At 62.0% G+C, this 26,616-nt stretch overlaps 1 protein-coding gene across 1 annotated transcript; it reads left to right on the top strand.

Moving 5' to 3' along the window:
• On the top strand, positions 1 to 25,994 carry ARHGEF16 (Rho guanine nucleotide exchange factor 16). The gene is made up of 15 exons (XM_061160550.1): positions 1 to 126; positions 8,369 to 8,972; positions 10,765 to 10,810; positions 11,757 to 11,926; positions 13,510 to 13,566; positions 13,967 to 14,127; positions 16,526 to 16,678; positions 16,838 to 16,967; positions 17,740 to 17,814; positions 18,127 to 18,219; positions 20,160 to 20,311; positions 20,493 to 20,681; positions 21,535 to 21,608; positions 22,135 to 22,236; positions 23,216 to 25,994. Exons 2-15 carry the CDS (start codon positions 8,388 to 8,390, stop codon positions 23,353 to 23,355), a joined length of 2,127 nt encoding a protein of 708 aa, XP_061016533.1. The 5' UTR covers positions 1 to 126; positions 8,369 to 8,387; the 3' UTR covers positions 23,356 to 25,994.
• The last annotated feature ends 622 nt before the right edge of the window (positions 25,995 to 26,616 follow it).

Genomic DNA, 26,616 nt, shown 5'->3' with positions numbered 1-26,616 from the left:
GGGACGGGGAGGGACCGAGCGGCCGGACAGAGCGCGGGGCCGGGAACTGCCGCCCGCTGGGGCGCGGAGCCTGGAGGCTGGGCAGGCTGACGCGCTAGTAGCTCCGTCCTCCGCCCTGCAGCGCAGGTAAGCCTGGGGGACAGGTGAGAGGGGGAAACAAGTGAGCCTGGGAGACAGGTGAGCCGGGGAAGGGACGGGTGAGCGAGGTGGAGGCGGGGGGTGAGCCTTGGGGAGGGGGCTGGCCCCTTTCCTCTCCTTCGCTTTTTCGGAAAGCCCCGCCCCAGGGGCCGCGACACTTTGCGGCTCCCTCCCTCCGCAGTGGCTGCCCAGCGAAGGCAGCGGGAGGGGACAAAGCCTGGCTGGACCTAGAGCCCCTGACCCCACTCCCCGGCTTCAAGCGTCCCAGCTGCCCGCTCCCTTTTCTCCTCTAAGCCCTAGGGGACACTCCTCACCGTGGAGGGGAACTCTGCAGCCCATTGGGGCATCAGGGCTGAGAGATCCGTAGGAAGCCCCTGGGACCTTTGAAAGCGGGTGGAGGAAAGGAGCAAACGACCCTCCCAACAACTCTGGAGAATCTGTTACCCAAACCCACTTTGGTACCAAGTGTAGCAGCCCCAAGAATGAGGACCCCTCCCCACCCTGGTGGGCAGACGGAGGGGACCTGCTCATTCTTGGCTAAGGAGGGTGAACTTGGGCTCCTGAAGCTGTGGGTGCCACTGATTCCAAGACCCCTGTCCTAGTTGCCCAACCTCCGTTTCTGCATCCCGGAAACAAGGATCTGTTTTGAGATTCAGCTGAACCTCAGCTCAGCAGGGACCACATTGGTGGTGGGGGTAACTCCGCATCCAACCTGGGGCTGAACAGTCTGCACCTCTTGGTGTGGGGGCTCAGGGGGTGCTTGTCAGGCCACCCTGTCTACCCTGCACCCCCAGTGACTAGTGCTTGGACGTGAGGGCCCCGGGTCCAAATACTGGCTCAGTGTGACCTAAGTTACTTAAGCCCTCTGGCCTCAGTTTCCTGTCTGTGAAAGGGGAGCAGTTAGGTGCTGACTCAGCTGAAGCTGGCTCCTCTTTTGGTCGCTGCCCTGATGATGCCCACAGGCTGTAGAAGCCGGCATCACGTCTTGAGCACTACCCAGGGTTTCCCCCGGTCTTCCCTGGCACTTGCAGGGGGGAGTGGTAAGCTGGCAGAGGCCCCTCCCCCCACCCTCTCTTACCTGGGCACCTAGGAGGGAGGAACGTGTGGGGAATGGGAGCATGCCAGTTCCCCAAGGGCTCTGATTCCCTGGGGGGTTAAGGGAGGGGCGGAAGATTGTCTCTGACCCTACACGGAGATTCTCTTCACCTACATGGGAGGAAACCAGGTGCAGAGGTGAGGTGGCGAGACGTGGCTTGCCCCTGAAACGCCTGTCTGTGCGTGACCCACTGGGCATGGCACTCCCCACGTCTGGGTCCTGGAATTTTAGTTTCAGTTTCTGAATGGATCTCAGCTGCTTGTCTCCTTTGCCTGAGCCAGTTGCCTTGCCCAAAGCCTCTGACCACCTGTATCAGCGTCTTTATTTCCAGGGAGAGTCGCTGCTCACCCAGGCGTCCCACTGGGGCAGCGAGGATCTAGGTCACGACGGGGCCTGGCTCCTCGCCCAGCTCTCCACTGACCGTCAGCCTGACCCCAGCAGGTCACATTCCCTCTGCACCTGGTTTCCTTGCCTGGCAGAGCAGGGAAATATCCGCCTTCCAGAAGATCAGTGAGGGGTGAGACACAGTGGTCGTGAAGGTGTTTGGAGGATGCCCGAGGTCACCTGTCCAGGCTGTCTGTCCAAGTCAGGGCTCTGATTTCTTATCCGGGGCTCCTCAGGGGAAACAGCATCTGCAAGCCTGGCACAGTGACCGGGTTTTCGGGATGGCTGTATTGAGAGACAGAATGGGAGCCATTGGCCAGCTGAGCCAGGAGGGTGGTTTCCGTGATAACCTGCAGTGCCCGGAGGTGTCATAGGTGCACGAGGCCCACCAACCCCCTCCGGCTGCCAGGTCAAGTGCAGCCAGGAGGGTCTCCCAACCCCCATGGAGGCAGGTGAATCTCCAGTTAGCTGAGACAAGGTTTCTCCGCCTCATCACTGCAGACAGTTTTTCCAGATGATTCCTTGTCGTGGGTGGTCCTGTACCCTGTCGGGTATTGAGCAGCGTCCCTGGGGCTCTACCTGCAAGAGCCTCCAGCTGTCCCAGCCACCTTACAGACAGACCTGTGTGCTGTGTGGTTTATGAAGTCCAGTCCTGCCCCGAATTCCATGTGACTCCCAGTCTCCAGCCTGGCCAGGCAGAATTACCTGAGCACGAGGCCATCATGGTGGGTCAAGTTTGCCTGAGTGAAGACAGGGTCATGTGAACGGTGCCGGGGAGGCTGAGCCCCACCCCCAGGCAGGGTCTCATCAGCCGGACCTAGAGGAACAGATGCCCCTTGGATGGAGGTGCTGTGGTGACCTCACCCGAGAGGTGGCAGGTCCCATAATCGGTGCCGTGTGGATCCTGGTGACTGTGAGAGCTCAGTGATCAGAGCCCCAGGCCAGGCAGGAAGGCTGTGCTTCTTCAGGGCAGCCCACGGGATGGTGCTGAGCCTCCTGGGGTCCAAGAAGCCCATCTTTCGGGAAGAACGCAGGCTCCGGGGGTGCTAGGCTGCAAGGGCCCCTGGGCCAGGCCAGCCTGAAAGGCAGAGTCATGTCAGGGCCAAGTGCAGCTTAGGACTGGACAGGCTGAGTCGGGTCACCTGAGGCTGCCAGAGATGTCCCCACCTCCACCTTCAGCACACCAGCAGCCCCCTCCTCCCCACCAACCGAGCCCCATGTGCCCCTTACCCAGCTCTGCATGTGCACTGGGGATACAGGGAGGCTGTGAAGTGAAAGTATTAGTCACTCAGTCATGTCCAACTCTTTGCAACCCCATGGACTGTAGCCTGCCAGGCTCCTCTGTCCATGGGATTCCCCAGGCAAGAATACTAGAGTGGGTTGCCATTTCCTTCTCCAGGGGATCTTCCCAATCCAGGTTTCAAACCCAGGTCTCCTGCATCGCAGGCAGATTCTTTATGGTCTGAGCCACCAGGGAAGGCCCTTACCTATCCACCCCTGCACATGCGCTGGGGACACTCAGAGGCTGCTTAAGTGGCATGGGGGAAGCTACTGCTGTGGTTCCCAGGACCCAGCTGTGGGGGCCTCCCCAACCCCCCTCTGAGTTGAAGCCAACAGAGCGTCACTTGGGAGGGGGCACAGGTGGGTCTGGAGCCTCTGATGGTGCTGCCCTGGTGGATTCTGCTTGCTTGAAGCAAAGTACCAAGCGGGCTAGTTCTCCGCCCAGCTCACCAGGACCTCTTCAGGGAGACGGGATCCCAGGAGAGAAACAGGACAGGTGCCCACAATACTAACATTCATGTGTCAGCTTGGGAATTGAGCCCAGCTGTTTGTGCGGACATGGACAGGAAGTCATCCCTGCTCCTGAAGGATGCACACACTCCTCAGGGGGACAGAGGGACAGATGGACCACACACAGCCCTTGTCACCATGGACACTGGTTGGGGAGCTTTCCAGGGCTGCCTTTGGTGGGGAGCAGACTTGCCTCTGTGGCTTGAGTGGTCACTGCAGGATGTCTGGCCTCTCTCAGCGACATCATTGCCCAGAGAACATGGCTGGCATTGAGTCTGTGCTCTGGGCCCTCCCCTGTGCTGGCTGCAGGACACCAGGCAAAGGCCAGTTTCCAGTGAAGATGATGAAAGAGAGGCTTTTGGAGCCAGTTGATTGGAGGAGTCCCCAGACACAGTCCCAGTAGGGAATCCCAAAAAGCCTGCCAGGCAGAAGTGTGTGCTTGTGTATATGTGCTCCTGTGTGTGTGCCCACAGGGCACACAGGTCTCCCACCAGCACATGCCTGACTCCTAAATGGAAGCCAATGGGGATGTTGAAACAGCACGTGGAATCCTTGAAACAAGAACAGGCTTCTTTGCATCAAGAGCAGGAGAGAACTCTTGATGGGACCATGAAAACAAACATTTGGTGGAAGGCAGGAATCTCCCACAAAGGAGGACGAAAGGCAAAGGAAAGAAGAGGTCTGAAATGAGGAGAAGGTCTCAGCAACAGCTATTCCAGAAAGAGACCAAAGCATCAGAGGTGGGAGAAATGATCAAAAAAATAGCACCAGAAAACGTGTGGACCTAAAAGGACGCATGAGCCCGTGGCTCAGGGAGTGACTGCATACCCATGGCTGCGTCCGTCCTGTGAGCAGTAAAGCAAGGGCCCCATACCCTCAGTGACCAGGGCTAGGGAGCCTCCGATCACGACAAGGAGATGAGGTCAGACCAGCGTCGGTGTCTCATTGGCAGTGGAAGCTGGAAGCCAAGAGAAGAAGGCTTCTCCATTCCTGAATAAAATCATCTCCAGTGGGACTCTCCAGGCACAAAGACGACATTTTCAAAGGTCTCCTCCCATGACCCTGCCTTGGGAAGGTGCCAGGGGGTGGGCCATAGCTCAGTGAGGAGGGAGGGAGGAAAGGGGAGGACCAGGCTGCAGGGTGGGGGCCAGGGTGCCAGCTCCTGCCCTGAAAGCAGGCAAGGGACGGCCTAACAAGGGAGGTCTGATGCCTGGACCTTGTGAGCACACCATCCAGATGCCTGGGGCAGGGGCACTGGAATGCACGGGAAAATTAACAGGAGGAAAACCAGCCAGTAAACAAGAGGGAATTATTAATGGAAGGGAGGCTGGGCGGGCCAGGCTAAGGCAAACACCCACAGGGTATGGCCGAGCTGGGCTGGAGCCTCGAGCCTCGTCCGCTGGGCTGGAGACAGTGGGTGATGCCCACAGGTAGGAGATGGAGTAACCACAGCTGAGCCTTGTCTGAAATTGGGAGAAAGCCGAGAAGCTGAGAATGGTGCTTTGTGGCAGGCAGGGTGGGGGTGGGGCGTGAGGAGAGGACGCCTGTCTAGGAGGATCAGCCTCTTGGTGCTGCTGGACTTCTGAACCTACGCCCAGGTACCTCTGATCAGCTCAACCCCGGGAGGAAGAAGACGGGCCCTGCGACGACTGCAGCCCCAGGAGCTAGCTCCAGCCGGGCCCAGGCTCTGGGGTTCATGCAGAGCAGGGATATCAGCCCACACGCCTGGCACAGTGCCCCCCTCCTTCAGGCCTGGGTTCCAGGCCGGTGGCACCCCAGGCCTGTGGGTGCGGCCACCGTGATTGGAACCCAGGTCACACCCAGCAGGGGCTGGCCTGACCGGCTCCATCTGGTACCTTCCAGCTCCAGAAGAGACTTTGTCCTCTCCTGGGAGAGGCCGTGCCACTGGCCGGGTCTGGGCTGGGGCTTCAAGGAGGGGTCAGGCTTGGAGCCCGAGATGGGGAGGAGTCGGGGAAGAAGGAAGAATGAAGGGCAGAGCGGGGTGTCCATGGGCACCACAGTGCTGGTGCAGGCCTCTCAGTGCCTGCAGCGAGTTTTTATAACAGTGTAGCTGCCCTGCAGTAAATACACCATGGCTAGAAAAAAGGACTCAGGGTCTCTCCCGGACACCCACTCGGGTGCATCTGCTTCGTGTGTGTGTGTGTGTGTGTGTGTGTGTGTGTGTACACATGCTCGCATGCGTGTGTGCTCAGTTATGTCCGACTCTGTGATCCCACAGACTGTAGCCCGCCTGGCTCCTCTGTCCATGGAATTTTCTAGGCAAGAATACTGGCGTGTGTTGCCATTTCCTAGTCTAATCTGCTTCGTGTGCATAGATGGAAACCTGCAGGAAACCCGTTTCTCAACCCGTCCTGGGTACTGTGCAGCCAAGTTAACAGGGGAGGCGGACCGGGGAGGTATGGACCCACCCACAGCTGCCGGCACCGCCTGCGGAGGCCTAGGGTGGCTGCCCTCCTCAGCCTGGTGACTCAGAATGTCCCCAGGAATGCGTGGGCCGTCGCCCTGCTGTGGGGGTGGCCAGGGCTCCAGGGCCAGCCGCTCCCTGCGGGCACGGAAGCCTGAGCCGCACAGCCTTCCTGGGATGGTTTTAGTGGAGAACCTGTGAGCTGGGGCAGAGAGCGGGACGGAGAGCCAGGCCTCCGAGGGAGGGGATCCAGTCGTTCCAGCTGCCCCTGTAGGTGAGAGAGGGCAGGACGCGCTCTCCCTCCCTCCCACAGAGCCGCTGGGTGAACCCCAGGGTCCTCCCCAGACCTGCGGGGAAAGTGGCATGGGGCACCGTGGTGAAGCTCTGAGCCAAGGCTCCCTGCCAGCAGGGCCACCTGGGCCGGTGACCTGGAGCCTTAGTTCTCCATCTGAAACACAGGCTCCCACCCTTGACTGGCCTTTGTAACTTGAACGTTCAGAAGTTCTATATACATTAATATGAGAAGCGGATGAATGGTGGCTATCTTTGTTTCCCCTAAAAGTAAACAGGGAAGAATGAAAGGAGCATGTTCCCTCCCTGTTACGTTCTGATCCTGTGAGGTTCTAAACCACCAGCTGATCCTCTTGAGGCTCATAGATGACCTTCTCTTCAGCACTAGTGACCCCCCGCCCCCAGCTGCTCTGTGGCCAGGCCCCTATTCAAGCACTACATGTACAAGCTCCCTGCCCCTCCCAGCAACCTCAGGAAGCGTGGGGTGGGGGGTGATTACTATTGGGCCCACTTTACAGATTTTGAAACTGAGGCATAGGGAGCAACAGAGGGAAGTGACAGTGGCAATGGGAGAGAAGATCCTCAGGGTGGATTGGTCAGTGGCCTGAGGCTGGTGCCCAGGAGGCCCAGGGTGTGGCAGATGGCGTGGACCGTCCACACTGGCTAAATGATGTGCTCCCAGCCAGGGTGAGCCAGTCTGTGCTGTAGCAAGTAGCTCCATCAAGTGCTTAGAAACGCGGTCTGTGGGGCCCTGCTCACCCCAGGCCCATGGGGCTCCATCCCCGCGCACATGCCCGCCGTCCTTGCTGCAGGGGAAGGCATGGCGGGAATCTTGTGGCGGTTTCTGAAGCTTCTGCCAGGAGGGACATACATCCTTCTGCTCAGGCCTGGCCATGCTGGGAGGAGGGAAGCGGGTGTACTGGTGGACAGACGGGACAGAGGGCTGCCTGTTGGTGAGGGGCGGCGGCTGCCAGGCCAGCCGAGGGCTAGAGGATGGGGGTGGGTGAGGACGGAGAGGATGAAAGGGCCAAGGTGCGGCAGGCTGCTGGGAGGGACAGGCTGGACCATCCGAGGGGATGCGGGCAGAGCCAGCTGTCCTCGGAGGCACCCAACACAGGCCACAGCAGTGCCCAGGGAGCAGCAGCGTGTACTGGGGCTGCGGGCTCAGGGTCAGAGCTCTGCAAACCTCCCTCCTGGGTTCCCGTGCACACCGTGACTGTGCCTGGCAAGACTCTGGAGATGGATTGTCGGCCCCGTTCTGAGTTCAGAAGACTTGGAAAGGGCGAGTGTGTCTCGGGGCCCAGGGTAACGCTGTGTAGACGACAGCCACAGTGGCTTCACTGTGTGTAGGGCTGAGAGTCGGGGAAAGGCCGTGTAGATGACGGCCGTGGTGGTATCGCTGCATGTGGGGCTGAGACTGGGAAAGGCTGTGTAGACAGCGGACACAGTGGCTTTGCTGTGCATGGGGCTGAGAGTCAGGGAAAGGCTGTATAGATGGTGGCCACAATGATTTTGCTGTGTGTGGGGCTGAGACGGGGAAAGGCCGTGTAGACAACAAACCCCGTGGCTTCTCTGGGTGTGGGGCTGAGAGTCAGGGCAGTCAGACAGGCCTGAGTTCAGATCCTGGATCTGTCGCTTCCTGCCCTGTGTCCTGGGTGGGACTGGCCCCGGCCTCTCTGCCCAGTGAGAATGGAGACGTGGTGCCCCTCGGGCTGGATGAGACATCACACTTACACCGGCCCCTCAGAGCCTGGCCTCTAGTACCCCAGGGGGAGCAGCCGCGCTGTCTGCTGCAGGCCTCAGAAAAGCCCAGCAGGCAGAACTATTGATCGTTCTCTTGTTGGCTGTGGGAAATGGTGCCAGGAGGCCAAGTGGCTCTTCCAGTCCAGATCTTTGGGGTCCCAGGCCACACACCTGCACTGCCGCAAGCTTACCCTGCAGCAGAGGGAGCACAGAGGTGTTGCCAGGCCAACCTCTCTGCAGTCTGTGTCTGCCTGGTCCCCAAAGCTCAGACAGCCTGTCGTCCACCCAGGTCCCTGAAGGTCTATGCTGTCCCAAGCTTCCCCAAGTGCCTCTGGCCAGCTGTGTACTGACTTCTCTAGGGACTCCCGGAGACTGTGGGCGATGTAACAGCCAGCTTGGCTTCAGGTGGCAAGACCAGCCTTTGAGCACTGGACCCTGGTTGACTGTACCCTGGGCTCCGGCTGGATCGGGGCTGCCCTCACCTCCATCTTTTTCCCCAGGGTCCCGCGGCCATTCAGCATGTCCCAGCGGTACTCGGACAGCTCCGTGGAGGAGAAGCTCCTGGAATACCGCTTCCACTCGGAGCTGCGGCTAGATGCCAAGGGGAACCCAGCATCTGGGCTCCCAGTGGTCCGCAGCTCCCTGCACAGCAGGAGCAATGCCGCCTTCCAGCCAGACACCCCAGAGCCTCCGGAGCCGGCCCCCGAGTCCCAGGAGCCCAGGACCGTCATCCTGAGCACGCAGAGCCCAGCAGCCCTGAAGATGGGCACACAGCAGCTCATACCTCGGAGCCTGGCCGTGTCCAGCAAGGCTAAGACCCCGGCCCGCCACCAGAGCTTCGGGGCAGCCATGCTCAGCAAGGAGGCTGCCCGGCGGAACCCCCAGCTCCTCTCGGCCCCCAGCTTCTCCCTGGATGACATGGACTTGGACACGGGTCCCGGGGGGATGCTGAAACGAAACCTGAGGAACCAGTCCTACCGGGCAGCCATGAAGGGCCTGGGGACTCCGGGCGGCGAAGGGGGCCCTGCCAAGCTCACCCCCAAGCTCCAGGCTCTGGCTGAGGAGCCTAGCGAACCTTCTGCTCGACCTGCAGCCAAAAATAAGGTAGGAGCCCCATCTCTCTGGTCCGTGGTTGGGGGGAGGTGGGAGGGGTTCTGACCACACCTTCACATCATCATGCAAGTGCCCGCTTGCACAGGCTCCTGGGGGGATTCACTCCTGTTAGCCCAATAGCTGCTCTGTGAACAGAGTGTGAATGTCCCCATTTTATAGATGAGGCAGCGGAGGCTTCGGTCAGGAAGTTGAAGGCATCCTGGCTCTCAGCCACAGCGGGGAGCAGTGCGTGAGGCGGGGCTCTGAGCCCCAGGAGGGAGCCAGCCTGTCTGGAGGATGGGTTTCAGCGGTGGCTTTGCTGCATCAACTGGCCTGGGCTCTGTCTGCCGAGGGCTTCCCGTCGGGGACTCAGGGGGGGCTGATGACAGGTCCAAAGTTGGACGCTCCCCTACAAACTGTCCCTTGCTGCCCTGCCTGACAGCTGAGTCAGGGCTCTCTGTGCCCAGGGTGCCATCCTGGTCACCTCCTCCACCATGGGCTCCTGCCCAGACCATGAGCGCTGGCCCTGATCTGGGAGAAGCCCAGACCACCTCCTGGTGATGCTGCAGGCAGAGGGGAGGGGAGGACCTGAGCCATTGTCCTCAGGCTAGAGACACCCCTGGTGGGAGAGGCACCCATGTCGTGCCTGCCTGAGAGCCTGGACCACAACTCTCCACACCCGCCCTGGGCCAGGCCTGCGGGGTCCTCATTATTAATGCTGGCTTTGTGCCTCCAGCCGACACTTCCTGAGCCCTCAGCCACCGGGTTGACAGGCCCTGGGAAAGCTCCCGGGATGGTGGGGCCCAGGGTGTTATGGGGTCACCGTGCGCTGGGCTCAGGGTGCTGAGAGAGCACAGAGGAGGGGGTCCCCAGGAGCTCAGGGCCCTGGGGGAGGGGCCCCAGAAGAAAAAGGATTAAAGCAGAACCGTGGACGCGGCGAGTGGGGGGCAGGTGGAGGAGGGGTCAAGGCAACAACAGGCACCCAGACCTGGAGGCGGAAGGGATGGGGGTGCTGGGCGGGGGTGGATGCTGGGTGGGGGGTGGGGTGCAGGGTAGCAGGGGCAGCAGCTAAGTGTGCTGGGAGCACCATGGCCCTAACCAGCACGGGGAGTTTCAGGCCCCAACTTGTTTTGAGAAACCATCTTCTTCTTTCCTGGAACCCACAGACCTGCGAGGTCAGGGGAAAAGGATCCTGGACAAGGAGGCAGGCTCAGAGCAGCAGCTGGAGGGTCCAGGGTGTGGGGCCCTGAGAGCCCTGCCCATCCCCAATCATCCCTGCAGACCCATACCCCATCAGCTGCAGGGACCCCAGCCTGTGCTGGGACTGGATGCTCACCTGCCAGCCCTGCTCCTCCTGCCGCCCAAGGTCCCAGACCTGGGGGGCATGCATGCAGCCCCAGCTCCCCACCCAGCGCCCCTCATGGTCATCTCCCAGCCACAGCTGTACTGCCCAGCCTCCCTCCAGGCCTAGTTGTGACGCCCCACTTTCACGGGCATCCCCCGTGTCTACACGCCTCCACCTCCAGGCAGCCCTCCTGGACCTGCCCAGCCCTCGGTAACCTGCCCTGCCCACTCTGAGCCCCCGTCCCATACTGTCCTACCTGCCCTGGCCTCTGCTTGGTGGCCCTGCATCCCTTGTGGAGCTGACATTTATTGCGCACCTTCTGCATGCCCAGCAGAGCACCTCCCATTGGGCGTGATGTCATGCTTGGAGCATGCAGTGGTCTCTGGGCTGGGGGAAGGGAAAGCTGTGACCCTCGCCCACCCCGCCTCCCACTGACCACCTGTGTGTCTCTCTGCACAGAAGGCGCTGGGGCGGAAACGTGCCCACAAGGGCTCCTTCAAAGACGGTGAGTGTGGCCGAGGGCCCCCCTCGGACAGCAGCAGCCAGACTGGGCCGGGGGCTGGTCTCACTGGGGCATCCAGGGGAGGTGGTGAACGTCTTGGGTGGGATCCCTGCAGGGCCTGGTGGTCCATCTGGCCCTGCATCTCTGATAAGCCTGGAAAGTTCCCTTGGACCCTGCTGTGCCAGGGGTGGGATAAGGGCAGACAGGCCCCACGCTCACTTGCAGGAGCTGTCTGTCACACACACTGTGTGCACCAGGCCCTGCCAGTGAGACCAAGGCCTGGGCAGCAGTCACACCGTCCATGGGACCCCAGTGTTGGAGGCTCGGGGCCATGGGTGATGGCTGGGTGTGGCAGGGCCCAGAGCAGGGCATTCACCCTAGGTGGGCTGCCTCTAGGACCCCCGGGAGTTGGAGGGGTAGGTGCCCTCCCAGCCAGGATGGAGCCACTGGTGGGTATGAGAGGCTCCAGCTGGACAGGCCTCTCCTCGAGCCCCAGCCTCTGTGGATAGCACAGGCCCGGGCTTGGGGAGGCGTCAGGATCAGACCCCAGGAGAGCAGCAGCAATGCCCCAGGTCTCGGGGCCGTTTGGAAGGGAGAGGCTTGTCTCAGTCGCCACTAGCTAGGCACCTGCCCAGTGGGGCTGCCGTGTGCAGCCACTGCGGAGCACCCTTGGTCCCCCGCACCCCCCAGGCCGTGCAGTTTGGCCCCTGCCGTGCTCCAATTTGTCCGCTTAGCCCTGGTCCAAAGGTGCCACATTTGGCATAGAGACACCCTGGGCTCCCAGCACCGCCATGCGAACCAGCTGGCCCGAGAGGAGCCCACTCTGGGGGACCCTGCACCACCTGACGCTCTCAGGGCCTCCTCGGGGGGGACTCGACCTGTGGGTCCCTGGAGGGGCCAGACTGTTCAGAGCCCCCAGGCCTACAGGTGACATGCCCCCTATCCCCAGACCCCCGGTTGTACCAGGAAATCCGGGAGCGAGGCCTGAACACCAGCCACGAATCTGATGATGACTTGCTCGATGAGCCCCCCAGCCCCGAGGGAACCCGGAAAGTGGACGCCCCCATTGTGGTCAAGAGCTACCGGCCCCCCCAGATCACCTGGAGCCAGCTCCCAGAGGTAGGGGCTGCAATGGTGGGGAGAGGCCATGGGTGGTCCTCCCAGTGAGTGGGGAGCCGCCTAGAAGCACCCCATCTGTGCTCACTTTTCCGGGGCATCTTGCTGATGCCTCAGAGCTGGCCTGCCCCACGGGGCACCTTTGAGGGGTTACTGGGGGAGAGGTTAGAGGCAGCTGTCATCTGTGTGTGTGTGACAGGCATCCCACAGGTGAGTTGTAATGCCCTCTGCTCCCGGCTCATGCTGACCTGTAGGGAGCTGTGGGCATGGGGCACCCTTTCCCAGGGTGCTGACCCTGAAATGTGCCTGGAGGGTCCAAGTGAGGAGGCAGGAAGGGAGGGGAGAGGCCAGATTGAAGCCACGTGCCACTACCAGGCCCGCCGCCACCTTCCACATCTGAAAACGGGGTTGGTCCCCTCCAAGCAGGGCAGTGGGGTCTCGGTGGAGAGTGTAGCTGAGACCCCTGAGCTCTAAGCGGAGAGGCAACTCTCGCTCCCCAGGAAGGTGCAGCTGGCCCGGGGCACACAGGCTGCTGCCCCATCCCCTGGGAGCCAAGGAAGAGCTACAGGGCAGGCTGTGGGCGTGGTGGGCAGTGGGGTGAGGGCCCCTGGCTGTCCCTTCTGTCTGTGGTACGACAAGGCTCCTCATCCAGACCCCGCGGGGCACGAGGGGGGCTGAGGCACCCCGACCGCCTACTGAGCTCCACGACACTGCCTGCCATGGGGTCACCGGCCAGGGAGGGTCCAGGAAGGGGCGGGGTGAGGGCAGACAGCTGAAAAGGGCTGGAAATGCACGTGTGTTCCCACCTGCCTGGGTCCAGCTGCCTACATGGACATGACCTCCGGGGTCAGAGGTGGGTCAGGATGCTGCACCCTAGAAGGGCGTCTGAGGTTCTGCTCTTGGTCACCTGAGTTTGGGGCGTCTCAACCCAGCCTCTGGGCCGAGGAGGGAGCTTGGGACTTACCTTCCCAGCCCAAGCGCTGATGGCAGCCTCTGCCCAGGCTGGTAGGAAGGGGAGAGGGATCCAGTGGCCCTAGTCCTGTAGTGGGCTCCCCCGATGGTCTGCAGGGATGTGACCTGATTGAGCAGGCCACACTCTAGCCAGGGCAGCTGGGAGCCAGGGGGCCTGACGGGTAGAGAGAGGGGCAGTGCGCCTTGCTGGAACACTATTAACCCTACCTCCCAGGCAGGGTGCTGACTCACCTGGCCCAGGTGTGCCTGAGTCATGGCCCTGCGCCCCGCATGCCCCTCAGCTTTCCCGGGTCTCTTTGCCTCTCCACCATCACCACCTCCCACCTGCCACCCCAGGCAGCTCTGTAGGACAGGGCCCCCACCCTCCTCGGGTGCCTGCTGGCCTTTCCCTCTGGACACCCATGCTCTCTCTCGGCTGCCCCGGGCACTTCCCAGGGGAGGTTTCCATGGCGAGGAGAGACGTGGGTAACGGGACTGAGGCGGGACAGGCCAGCTCAGCGGCCCCACTGTGCCGAGTCATGAGGGGCAGCTCTGCCAACTACGCTGGCTCTAGTCCGATGAGAAGATGAGCATCTGGAAGGTACATCCCGTGATTCAAGCCTTGCTGTCTGCAGGTGGTGGAGTTGGGCATCCTGGATCAGCTTCCAGCTGAGGAGCGCAAGAGGCAGGAGGTACGGGGTAGGTGGGGCGCCTGCTTCTGACAGCCCAGACAGAGGCAGGGACAGCAGTCATGGTGATGTCACCCGCTCACTCATTGCCCGCCTCCTGGTACCAATGATGGCTGATGCCCTGGGCATGGTGAGAGTTTGGAGTGACTACCATTATCCACTTTCCACACGAGGGTGGGAGTCCTTGCCAGAGTGCAAACCCAGGAGAGCAGCTCACCACCCACCTCCACCACCACAGCTGTGCTGACAGCCCCAGCCAGGTCCTGTCCATCGCCCCCATCATATCCCCACAGCCTGAGCGCTTGTCACCACCACACCCTGGGCCAGGACCCCGTGTGGCAGGGTGGCTGCGGGCAGGGCCAGGGGGCACAGCTGCCCCACATCCGCTCTGCTCTCACCCCAGGCCATCTTCGAGATCCTCACGTCCGAGTTCTCATACCAACACAGCCTTGGCATCCTGGTGGCCGAGTTCCTGCAGTCCCGGGAGCTGCGGGCAACCATGACCCAGATGGAGCACCACCACCTCTTCTCCAACATCACAGATGTCCTGAGCGCCAGCCGGAGGTGAGGCCCAGCCCGGAACCCCGACAGTGGCCCAGGCTCTCAGGAGGGTGGGAAGGCCGGGGCTCTGAGTGACCCTGGTCTGCAGTGTGGATGGATGGTTTGGAATTACCTTGCGAGGGCAAGAAGCACAAGGACCGCAAGGGCCCCACCAGGAGCTGGCCCCAGGGCACACGGACGCAGAAGGCCAGTGATGAGGCATGAGGTGCCTGCAGAGCGGAGCAGGCGGGGGCAGCCTTGAGTTGCAGGCCCGGGTCATATTCCACAAGGAGGCGTCTGGGGCCCGGCCCAGAGCTCTGGTTGCAGGGCCGGGAGGTGGAGGAGGGGCCGGGTGTGCAGCTGTAGGCCTGGGCCTGTGTGTGTGTGTGTGTATGTGTTTACTTCCGTGGAGTGTGAGGTCCAGTCAGCACCCATGTGGTCCGACCCCACGCTGCCCTGCATCCTAGGCAGCCCCGTCACACCCTCTGCGGTCTCCCTGAGCTCGGCGTCCTCTCCCTAACCTAAGGGGGAGGTTACTCAGTCTGCTTACCCCCTTGCAGATTGGGGTGAAGTGTGGGAAATGATCAGGTGTTGGACCCCCCTCACTAAGTACTCCCCAGTCTGCTGTCCCAGGGCTCCCACAGAACCCAGGGCCATCTCGCTCCTGGGATGGCACTTCCCACAGGACTCCAGTGACTGGCTGTGGGAAGTCTGAAGCCCCTGACTCAGCGGGGGCCTGGGGTGGGCCACCCCCTTCTGCAGCTCTGACCTTTGTCCTGTGTCCCCAAGCGTGGCGGGGCTGAACACATGGACCCTGCTCTTTCTGCCTTCCACAGACCCCAGGCTCCATCCCTGCCCCCTAGTGGGGTGTCACGGCCTCCCTGAACCTCTGAGCTGGCCCTGGTAGCTCTTAGCCACTCCCAGTGGCCTCCCCAGGAACTGGCTATTTGGGGTCAGCTGCTGAGGGCCAGCTCTCCCAGACCTTTCTCGGTATCGCCTGTGAGAGGCGCTGACCAATGTGGGCTGCCCGTGCACACACGTGTGTGTGTGGTCCTGCATCCAGGCAACCAGGCCTCCCTCTTGGGGCAGGATCTTGGGGGGGTCCCCATCTGCCCAAAGGGGAGTCCTCAGAATGCTCCCACTTACAGGAAGGGCAGCCCCATCATGAGTGGAGGGTCAGGCTGGGGCCCAGTGAGTGGGGGCCTGAGGACCCGTGCCCACCTCCAAGCCAGGCCTCATTCCGCCTCCCTGAGACCCTCACCAGGCTTACCAAGGATAATAAGAGTCAAGGGCCCCAGGGCAGGGGGCCACAGATTGGTGAGGTTTCCAATCCTCCTCCGGGGTGGAGGAACCTGTCACGGGTCCTGGGTGGGGCTGCTGGGGGCTCCTTGGTGTCTTCAGAATTGGAACCTGGGCCCTCCTCCCTCCCCTCCCCCTGCTCACCCTACTCACCCCGGGAGGATGGTAAGGACCGTGCTGGACTGGCTGCCTGGGCCAGCTGGCTTCCCCACGTGGGGCAGGTCTTGCTCGGGACTCTGCTGTCTGCCCTCGAAGGTCAGCTGGCTGTCTTATCTCCCAGACACCGCCCCGGCCAGTCCCGCCAGCCCCACTCAGCAGGCTCAAAGAGTCGGATGTGGGTAGAGACGCTCACTCGCTCGTAGCTTGGAGCCCAGGGTTGGTCTAAGCAACTGGCATGGGGAGGGGCCTTGAGACAAAGGGCTTTGCACAGGGGCAGAGCTCTTGGGGTGGGAGGCCCCTAGCTGCCTTGCCTAGGGCCTGGTCACGTGATGAGGCCTCAGGGTCCAGCACCTTCTGGCTGTGCAGGGTGCAACTGAGGCTCCAGCCAGCAGCTGACACCACCGATGACCTGACGCGGGTCCAGCCAGGCCCAGCCTCAAGGCAATGGATGCCTGTGGGAGCGGAACCCTAGGCAGCCCTGGGTTAGCACCAGCCAAGCTCACTTATCTTCACCTCCCTGCCCGAGTCCCCAGTTACGGATGAGCCTCAGCAGGGACCCCAGCAGGAATTAGGGGTTTTCAATCACCTGCAAGGAGCAGAACCCCTGCCCTGGCCCTGAACTAGGCAGAAGGGGCCAGGCCTCCAGCCAGATCTGGGCATTTCTGACCCAAGTCCCAGGGAATCAATTCAAAGTGACAAATTCTTGGTCCTACCTGTCTGCATCCCATGATACCAATTAGAATCTATGCCAGAATCTCACAGGGAGTGGCCTTGGATTTGGCCATGGGTATATGCCCAGTTATTTCAGGTTTCAGGAGCTGATCTGGGGTTTTCCGAGCAGCCCTTTGGGCAGCTAACCCACCCGGTGCGCACTGTGGTGGCTGTGTGTGTGTGTGTGTGTGTGCACGCGTGCATGGCCGTGGACAGACCAGCAGCTCCTGGCCCCCCACCCCCACCCCCACAGGTTCTTTGAGGACCTGGAGCGGCGACACAAGGCACAGGTGTGCGTGGAGGACATCAGCGACATCCTGGAGGAGCACGCAGAGCATCACTTCCACCCCTACATCTCCTACTGCTCCAACGAGGTCTACCAGCAGCGTGCCCTGCAGCGGCTGACGTGAGCCGGCCCCGGGCCCGCAAGGGTGGGAGGGGGCCTCGGGAGGAGCAGGCCCCTCGCCTCACTGCTCGCAGCCCAGCTTCTGCGGCTTCCCTCCGATTCCCGTTTCTGGACCAGCCACGCCACCCGCCGCAGCTGAGACCCCGTTCTCTGTTGCAGAAGCAGCAACGCCACCTTCCGGGAGGCCCTGCGGGCAATCGAGCAGCGGCCGGCGTGCGGGGGTCTGCCCATGATTTCCTTCCTGATCCTGCCCATGCAGAGGGTCACCCGGCTGCCCCTCCTGACCGACGTGAGTGCCCGGCCCTGGCCCTGGCCTGACATTGCTCCTCCTGACCTCGCCGAGTGTCTGTTACATACAATTATGAAGACAATTGTAAGATGACTTTAACCGCCACGGTGACCATGGCTGCCCATAGAGCTCTCTCTGCTGGGAGCTGCTCCAGCACTTGGCGGGTTTTGTTCACTTTCCTGGTGGGTCACGGGGTGCATTCACATCCCAAGTCTGATTTGGTGTCGCCCAGACCCCTGCCGAGTGTCAGTCCAGGGTTGTGGCTGCCTCCAACCCAGAGCCCCTCGGTCAGTTGTCCTGTGTGGACCTGGGGTGACCCAGACTCCATCACCGTCCCCAGGGGCTCCCTGGAGTGGCTCATGCTCTGAGGTGCCAGCTCATGGGACAGAGGGGTTCATGGGGGTGAAAACTGCACAGGCACACACAGGTACACAGGTGTACACACACGGCAGGCACAGTGCATGTACACACATGCACACAAGGGCCCAGCTGAGCTCTGAGAGGCAGCCTGTGGCCCATGCTTCCTGGGTCAGCGTCCCAGGCAGACAGGATATCAGACCCTCTGGGGCCCTCTGGGACATGGAGAAATAGAGGCTTCGGGCCCTCCCTGCTGGATGAGGACAGCCAAGGACTGAAGGGGTGAGACCTGGCCGGAGCCCTCTGAGTGTCCCCAAGGCCTGGCACTGGTTGGGGAGCCCCTGCCCCAGGGAGGCCACTGAGCCAGGGTACAGGAGGCTGCTCGTGGCTTCTCATATGCAATGTCTTCCTGCAGACACTCTGCCTCAAGACACAAGGCCACCCCGAGAGGTACAAGGCAGCCAGCCGTGCGCTCAAGGCCATCAGCAAGGTGAGGAGGACCCAGAGTAGGAGGGGGCGCATATATGAGGTGGGGACCAGCCCAGCCTGACTGCAGAGACCCTGAGGGCGGGGCAGGGAGGGTTTCCAGGTGGTCCCTCCCAAGCTCCTTGCATGCTGGTGGGGAAACTGAGGCCCAGAGAGAGTGGAGCTCACACAGTCAGTGGGCCTGGGCAGGACGGGGACTCGGGCAGCCATGAGGGCCAGTGTGTGGGCAGCCAGGCCAGGCTGGATGGGGGGTGGGAGTGGGGAGCCAGGCCGTGGCCCAGCCTGCGGCAGCCGCTCTCCTGTGCACGCCCCGCAGCTGGTGAAGCAGTGCAATGAGGGCGCCCACAAGATGGAGCGCACGGAGCAGATGTACACGCTACACACACAGCTGGACTTCAGCAAGGTCAAGGTAGGTGCCCCCCCCAGTCCCGCCCCGGCCCCGGCCCTGCTCTGAGGTCAGGGGTCACCGTCCCCAGGCTGTAGGCTGCAGACAGGCTTCTGGGGGTGACCCCCACCCCCACTGTGAGGCCTGGGACTGAGCTCTGCCTCTGCCTCTCCAGCCCCTTCCCCACCTGAGAGCGGCCCCCTTGGCCACAGGGCTCAGCTCCAGCTCTCCTGCTTGAGGTTGGCAGGGCAGGTGGGCCTCTCTCCAGCCTGTGCCCCCACCCCCAGGGCTGTAGGAGCAGAGGGCAGACCTGGCAGCTGAGTTGGGGGAGCTGGCAGGCCCAGCCTCAGGGCTCACCCTGGGCTAGGGCTCCTTGTCAGCTGTGCTGGGAGCCAGGGCTGGATGACCTCAGAGCCACTCAGGCTTCCCTGTCCCTGCCGGGTCTGGAGGTCTGGTGGTGGAGGTCTCGGCAGCCTGCAGTGCCTCCCAAGCAGGCAGAGCTCAGACCTCTGCTCCCACAGCTCCTCCACCAGCCCACAGACTAGCGCATCCTTGTGTGGTCCAGGGACTGCCCTAACCACTGCCCATGGCAGTGGGAACTGCTGGCTGGAATTAGGGCCTGAAGGCAGCCTCTCCCCACGCCCCATCCCCCGCCTCCCTGCCATACTAACCTTGCTACTCCGCCCCAGCCTGTATGCAGCAGAGCCCTGCGGGCAAGGTGGGATGGGCAGGAGACTCAGAGGGAGCCTGGGGCAGCTCTGTGGGTGGGGCCTCAGCTTATCATCAAGCAGACTGAGCTACTGATCTCCAGTCTGCAGAGGCAGCTGGGCAGGCCAGAGCCGGATGGGAACCCGCCATGGGCAGGCGGGAGGGGAGGACAGTGGAGCCATGGAAGGGGGACATGGAGGCTCAGACAAGGGCAGCAGGCTCCTTGAGGGTGGGTCAGGGTGGGCTTCACAGAGGAGGCATTTGAACCCTTGGCCAAGGTCCTGATCCTCTCCCTGTCTAGGCAGCAGAGTTCACGTTTGGAGTGAAATATGTCCCCGGCCATTGCAAAGACCCAGACTCAGGCCAGGCTGACCCCTGAGCGGGGCTCTTACCCCCTATCCCCATCTCTCAAAACTGGAGGGCTTGGGGGCAGGGGAGCAGCGAGCCCAGGTGGGAGTGAGGGGGCTTAGAGCCCCTATAAGGGGTGGGGTGTGGGGTGGGTCATAGTCTGGGGAGCAGAGGCTGGTGGGCAGGCCCTCCCAGCTCTCCTCAACCACCCCTCTGCGAAGTCTTTTCTGTCTGCCTCTCCCCATCTCTTGCTAGCTTAGCAGGCCAGGGCTTCGGTGCTGGCCACGGTGACGTGAGACCCCTGTGGGCAGGGGTGAGGTGTCCTGCCTGCCTGTGCCTCTCATATGTCCCCCTTAGCCCGGCCTGTTCTCTAGGCCACTTAGGGGGGAGGAACTTCATTTACAGGAAAGGCCCCTGGACACCAGTGTGGCCCTGCACATCAGGGGGCCCCTCACGGTCTGCACAGGTGTGGCCAAGCCACCTGGTTCAGAGGGGCCCTCAGCAGGTGCCCAGTGGACCCCTAGGCCTGGCTGGAGGCAGGGCAGGCCTGTCCTGGGTTGCTGAGCAGGATCTGGGTCCTGGCCTGGCACAGAGCTGCTGCCCTATGGGGCTTCTGTCTGCAGACTGAATGGCCCTTTGTTTGAGGCCTGGATATTAGCTCTCCCTTCCTCGATCTAGCCCCAGGGAGGCCTGGTCACCCTGTTCTCAGAGGCAAGGCTTTGTTCCCCTCGGCTGCATATCCCTGCCCCCCAGGACTCATCCCAGGAGCCCCTGCGAGACTCACCCCAACTCTGCGTTGCCCCCTAGTCCCTTCCTGCCCCTCCCCCAGGACTCACTCCATCTCCTCCCTGCCCCCAGTCCCTTCTTGCTCCCACCAGGACTCACCCCATCTCTGCTCTGCCCCCCAGTCCCTCCCGCTGATCTCTGCCTCCCGATGGCTGCTGAAGCGTGGGGAGCTCTTCGTGGTGGAGGAAACTGGGCTGTTCCGGAAACTCGCCAGCCGGCCCACGTGCTACCTGTTCCTGTTCAATGACGTCCTGGTGGTCACCAAGAAGAAGAGGTGGGTCCCCGCCCTGGACGCCAGGCTGCATGGCCCTGGGATGAGGAGTGGGCAACAGCCGTGGCCGTGGAGCCAGGGAGGTGGGCTGGGGCCGGCCCTTGGGAGCACCCTTCTGGCTGCCTGGCCCTCAGGCTGCCCACAGACCCCTGTAGCATCTGGCCAGCCACCTGTCTCCCTACAGCGAGGACAGCTTCGTGGTCCAGGACTATGCCCAGGTGGACCACATCCAGGTCCAGAAGATGGAGCCCTCGGAGGCCTCTCTGCCTGGGGGTGGCAACCGCAGCTCCTCTGTTCCGCACCCCTTCCAGCTGACCCTCCTGCACAACAGCGAGGGCCGCCAGGAGAAGATCTTGCTGTCCTCCGACTCCGCGTAAGACAGTAGGGCTTCCTGGAGGCGGGGGCGACCCTGAGAGCTCCGTGGGGATGGGAGGCTGATCCAGGGCTCCCAGGCAGTGCACTGTGCCAGGGCCAGCCCAGTTCTCATGCAGTTCACACTCCTGGGCTTGGGGGAGGACATGCCAGGTGCAAAATGTGCAAATCAACTGTCCTTTGTGTCCAAGGGGGTGAGGACTAAGGGAAAACAGGCAGGGAAGGGGGGGTGCCTGGTGGGGGCCCTGGGCAGGGAGCTCCAGCAGACCCAGGAGGACAGCAGGGCTGGAGCACAGGGTGGGGACCGTGTGGGGCAATGAAGTCAGAACAGTGGGGGGACCAGCACACAGAGAGGTACTGGCCAGGTCTCCACACCTCCACCAGCAGGGCCCCTTCCCAGGAGGGAAGCCGAGGCTCTATTTCCAACAGCGGACTGACGGGGGGCAGGGCATCCCGGACCAGCTCCAGGAAACAGGGCAGCCTGGGTTGTGGGGGTGCAGCCGCTGCCCGAGTCTGTGGCCACAGGCAACTGAGACCTCAGGTCAGCCTGCCTGGGGGAGGCCTGCCTGCCGCTCCTTCCTGAGTCTGACTTCCTCCACCTCGGCCCCACCCCAGCGCAGTGGGTCAGGCCGACCTGGGGGGGCCACCCACTTACACCTCCCACTCAGGGCCGGCTCACCAAAGGGCGCCCGGGCAGCGTAAACCTTCATCCCACTGCCTTCACACCTCGAAGACTGTGGGGGTTCAGGGACCCCCATCTTCCCACCATGTCACACTGGCTGGGGGGTGTGAAGCAGAGGTCATCAGCTGGTGGGATCGGCCTCGGGCCTCACTCATGCGCACCCTGCCCCCAGGAGTGACCGCGCACGGTGGATCACGGCACTTACGCACCGGGAGAGGCAGGCGCGGGGCCCCCCGAACAAAGGAGGTGAGAGCCTGCCCTGCACCCAGCAGGGCTCACAGCCCCTTCCCTGCCCAGGGGCGGGGGTCAGCCTGGAGCGAAGAGGTGCTGTCCAGCCCTCAGTCCACCCCGCAGCCTCCCCCAGGGTGACCTGCCTGGGAGGGACCCTACCCCAGGTATGTGTGTGTCCATCTGGGCACACAGACCCAGCACTGGGTCAGGACCTCGTCCTCCCAGCTGCCAAGTGACCAGGGAAACTGAGGCCCAGGAGCTGGAGTGGACTGGCCTGTAGAGCTGTCACCCAGCCCGGGCCCTGCCTGGCCCCTGAGAAGCCTGGAGCGCCCTCTGCTGGTGCTGAAAGCGGGAGCAGCAGGTCCCACAGCCTCGGGAGGGGTCCCGGCTTTAGCGGAGGAAAGCTGCCCGGTGACCATGCGCTGGGACACCTGGGGGCCCCCGGGCTTCACCGAGACCAGGCCACAGCGGCTGTGTTGGGACAGGAGCCCTGCCCCCCCCGCCCTGAAACAGTCCTGCCGCTGATGCCTACCCTCCCCAGACCTACTCCAGGTGGAGATCACTAAGGCCTACCTGGCCAAGCAGGTGGACGAGATCACACTACAGCAGGCGGACGTGGTCTTGATATTGGAGCAGGAAGATGGTGAGCGCAGGGTGATGGGCCTGGGGGGGGTGCACGGGTGGGGGGAGATGGACGTAGGGGTTGCTCGGGGTGGGAGAGACCGGCCTGGAGGGTGCACAGGGGGGCGATGGATCTGGGGAGGGGTGTACGGGGGTAGCGATGGGCCTGGGGGGTGCACAGGGAGGGGAGATGGGCCTGAGGGAGTGCATGGGAGGGGGGCAGTGGGCCTGGGAGCTGTACACGGGGTGGGGGAGCAATGAGCCTGAGGGGGTGCACAGGGGGGCAATGGGCCTGGGAGGGAGCATGGGGGGTGATGGACCTAGGGGGTGCACAGGGGGTGATGGACCTGGGGGGTGCACAGGGGGGCAATGGGCCTGGGAGGGAGCATGGGGGGTGATGGGCCTGGGGACTGTACACGGAGTGGGGAAGTGATGGGCCTGAGGGAGTGCACAGGGGGTCAATGGGCCTGGGGGATGCACGGGGTGGGGGACAATGGGCCTGAGATTTGCATGCGGCAGGCAGAGAGGAGGGGCCGGCAGGCTGGTGCTGAGTGAGAGTCTGAGAACCCTGCCCAGAGTCCAGAGCACAGTGGTGTGGGCGGCTACCCCAAGTCCCCTAAAGAAGCAAGCACTGCATGGGCTCACACTGGGCCCGGGGCCCCCTTCAACAGCCTGCCTCAAGGATGTCTTCCCATGAACCAGAGTCTCAGGCTCAAAAGTGGGTTCCTGGTCACTCCGTGTCCTAAGCAGGAGATTAGCCCCTGCGAGCAGCTGCTCAGGATGGGCCAGGCTGGTTGGAGCAAGCTCAGCCCCTGAGGCCAGTCAGGGCCAAGCACCTGCTGGAAGACCAGCTGGCCGTGTGACCTTGAGCAAGGCCACTGGTTTGGGGCAGGGTCAGCTCCAAGGGATGCCTGACCCTGGCATCTTCTGGAATGGTAGCTCTGAGGGCTGAGGACCCGACTTAGGGGCCCCACCCTCACCTGCCTGGTGTCTGGATCCAGGATGGCTCTACGGCGAGAGGCTGCGGGATGGAGAGACGGGCTGGTTCCCTGAGGACATCGCCCGGAGCATCACCAGCCGCGTGGCTGTGGAGGGCAACGTGCGCAGGATGGAACGGCTGCGTGTGGAGACGGACGTGTAGCCGGGTCTGCCAGCACCTCGCCAGGCCAGGCTGCGGCCGTGCAGTGTCAGTCCATGCTCCAGCAAGTGGCCCCACCTGTTCCTGGGGAGCGTGGTGGGCTGGCCCCTGGGGCCTGAAAGGTCCAAGGCCCGGTGGGCTGCAGCATGGGCTCTGGACACTTCCAAGGAGGATGGTCACACACCCTCGGGGGAGCATTCTCCAGGCGAGCTCGGGAGCCATGCCAGCCCTGGCCCCAGGCTGTGTCCCCAGAGGAGCCCTGCCTGACCTGCTTGCTGGCCTCACCCTCCCCCAGCTCCTGGCTGCCCTGTCCTGTCCCCTGTGCACCCGGGGGCAGTTAGGCAGAGGGCGTGTGATCGAGGCAGATGGACCTGAGAGAGCGGGAATCACCTGGAGGGGTCTCCCTCCCACGCCTGTCCTGCCCCAGCCTTAGTGCCCACAGCTGCCCCGTGTTCCCAGAGGTGACCCTGCGGTGCCAGCACTGAAGTTGTGACTTTGAGACATTAAAGTATTTCTTTGGCACCTGGATTTGCACATTTGTGAGCTCTAGCAAAGGCTACAGCAGTCCCTGCAAAATTCCCAAAGTTCCATGGGCCAGAACTGGGCCCCCCGTGTGTGGTCAACTGCTGGGCCCCAGGAGCTTGTCTGGGCCCACATTCATGGTCACCCTGTGCCAGTCCTTGGCCCTGCCCATCTGTCCACCTGCAATGTTATATACAGGGTCATTCCCATGAAGCCCCTTGAAGCTGAGCCTGGTCAGTGGGTCTGGGGACTCGGGGACATGGCAGAACCTGTGGCAGAGCCCTACTAGGGTGTACCCCCATCCCTCACCTCCCTTAATGGCCCCACTTCCCAGCCAATCTGCTTGCCAAGGACCCTCTGGTACTTGCAGGTGGGTAGAGGTGGGCTGGCCTGGGCTCAGGGCAGGGGGAGAAGTGTCCTGCTCCCCAGGAGAGGGTGATGGCCAGCTGGTGGCAGGGTGCTGCTGGGCTAGGTGTGAGAAGGACAGGTCCACTTTCCCAGGAAGCCCCCTGCCAGCCCTGCCAATTTCCAGCCCATGCCCAGTACCTCTCTCTGCCCTGGCAGCGCTGTCCTTGGGGTGGGGGCTCCCAGTGTTCTGACGATCTGCCAGAGCCCTGCTGGAGCCCTGTCATGCTTATGACAGCTGGGGTGTGGATCCCTGCCATGACCAGCGGAGGGTGACTGGGGGAGACCCGCCCTCTGTTCCTTCCACCCATCCCTGGGGCTGGCTGCAGGAGGAAGGCTGGCAGGGGCCTGAACTGGGTGAGGCTGATCCAGGCTCCGCCCACTGAATCTGGTGGTGGGGGTGTTCCACACCAGGAGGGAGGGGCAGCTCCTTCCTTTAACCTCCAAGGTGACCTCCATGGCCTCTGGCAGCTGGAAGAGCCATCCTGAGCAGAGCGTCTGCAGGATGGTGCGGGGCCAGGCTCAGTGTGAGAGGCATGATCTTGGGGGTAGGAATCACCAGAGGTCAGGCCCAGCTCCTCCCCCCTGGTCAGGTGCTCCAGGTCTAGGGGCTCCATTTTCCTACCTGTGAGCTAACTCCATACTGTTTTCTTGGAGCTGCTGAGGGGCAATCTGGTGACCAGGGTGAAGAGCAAGGGTGTGTGTGTGTGCACAAGCACGTGTGTGCACCCTTGGCAGAAGCGGGGGGACAGTGTCGCTGTGTAAGCCCTGCAGCACCCCTGCCCCTTCTCTTCCCCTGACCCTCAGGTGGGCAGGCCAGCCCTTGCCCATCCTTTTCCAGGCGTGTTTTTGGTATGATGGAAAAGCTCTGAGGCACGTCCTCGGTTACTGACCTGGGGTCTGCAGCCTCATCTGGTTTCCTTCTGCAAAGTGGATGCAGGTCCTGACATGGGACCCCCGTCTGTGCCACACACCCCCACCCACTCCCACAGTTGCCACCCGTTCTCCCGGTCACTGGAACCCAGTGGACTTGAAGGCCGACCCTGAGATCTTCTGAAACTGTGAAGGGCTTTACATCTTTTCACCGGATAAATTCTGGTATTTCTGGGGCCTGTTGCCAAGTCAAGTGGGATCTGATGTTGTATTCTGTTTACTAGTGGCATTGAAGAACTGTATATTTTTACGGGTTTTATGCGTTTCCTATCATCTCTATTTCATGGCCCACTTTGCCAAAGTCTTAAACCCTACTCATCTGTCTCCTGCTCTCTCCCCTTCCCCACAGGCCTGACACCTCTTACTTCTTTGTCTAAGCCAGCGCTGTGGCCTGGGGTCTCCCAGGTTCTGCTGGGGTCAGGAGGAGCAAGTGACGATCTGATTCTCCACCTTTGAGGGAATATGTTCGTTCTTCCCACGAGGGTTACTGGGCCTGACCCAAGTCCTGTCTGAGGGGCCCAGCATGACTCAAGCCAAGCCTCCGCCCCCAGTCCCAGGAAGGAAACAGCCTGTCATTTCATGGCTGTGGAGACCAGTAATGGGGGAGGGAAGGCAGGAGCCCAGGGAGGGGACAAGGAGCCCCGGGCGGCCTCCTGGGACTGAGATCCGGAATCCATCGCCTTCCCAGATCGACTCGCAGAAGATTCTTGGCACGCAGCCATCATCTAGAAAGCGCCTCTCTATATCTGTTTTCTAGGAACTTTCATCAGAAAGAGGTGCTGAGGGATGGGATGGGGAGGGAGGTGGGAGGGGGTTCAGGATGGGGGACATGTGGCTGATTCATGTCAATGTATGGCAAAGAGCACCACAATATGGTGAAGTAATTAGCCTCCAATTAAACTAATTAATTTTTTAAAAAATCCTCCAAAAAAAAGAGAAAGGGGTGCCGAGCTCTATCAAATGCTCTTTCTGCTTCTATCCAGACCATGGTATGACTCATCCCACCCAAACACCTGGGCACATTTTCTGATGCTAAAGTCCTTGTGTGGCTTTTTTCTATTTGTTCTAGATAACATTCCTGTATTTATTTTGGCCGTGCTCTGCCACACGTGGGATGTCAGTTCCCTGACTGGGGCCTCCTGCCGTGAGCACGGAGTCCTAACCCCTGGGCTGCCAGGGAAGTCCCCGCCTTGTGGTTTCAAGCCCAAGTCCCTTTGGATCAAGTGGATGTTATTTTTTTCAATATTTTTGAGTAGCTAGTATTTTACTTAGCCTTTCTGCATACACGTCTGTAAATTCCTTTTCTCGTTCTGCCATCACCTATTGGAGAAGCCGGTTGGTACTGGCCTCCTGAAATGAGTTGAGTCGAGTTTCCTCTACTTAGTATTTCTGGAACACCTCACA

Source organism: Dama dama, chromosome 14, assembly GCF_033118175.1.
Source record: "Dama dama isolate Ldn47 chromosome 14, ASM3311817v1, whole genome shotgun sequence".
Classification (NCBI taxonomy): domain Eukaryota; kingdom Metazoa; phylum Chordata; class Mammalia; order Artiodactyla; family Cervidae; genus Dama; species Dama dama.
Note: the sequence above shows the minus strand (reverse complement) of the source record. Positions and strands in the feature narration are given on the sequence as shown.

Coding starts and splice junctions, on each gene's coding strand:
- ARHGEF16 (XM_061160550.1), top strand. CDS start 8,388: ATGTCCCAGCGGTACTCGGACAGCTCCGTGGAGGAGAAGCTCCTGGAA. Junction 14,128..16,525: donor GTCCTGAGCGCCAGCCGGAG/GTGAGGCCCAGC, acceptor CCACCCCCACAG/GTTCTTTGAGGACCTGGAGC. Junction 22,237..23,215: donor GATATTGGAGCAGGAAGATG/GTGAGCGCAGGG, acceptor GTCTGGATCCAG/GATGGCTCTACGGCGAGAGG.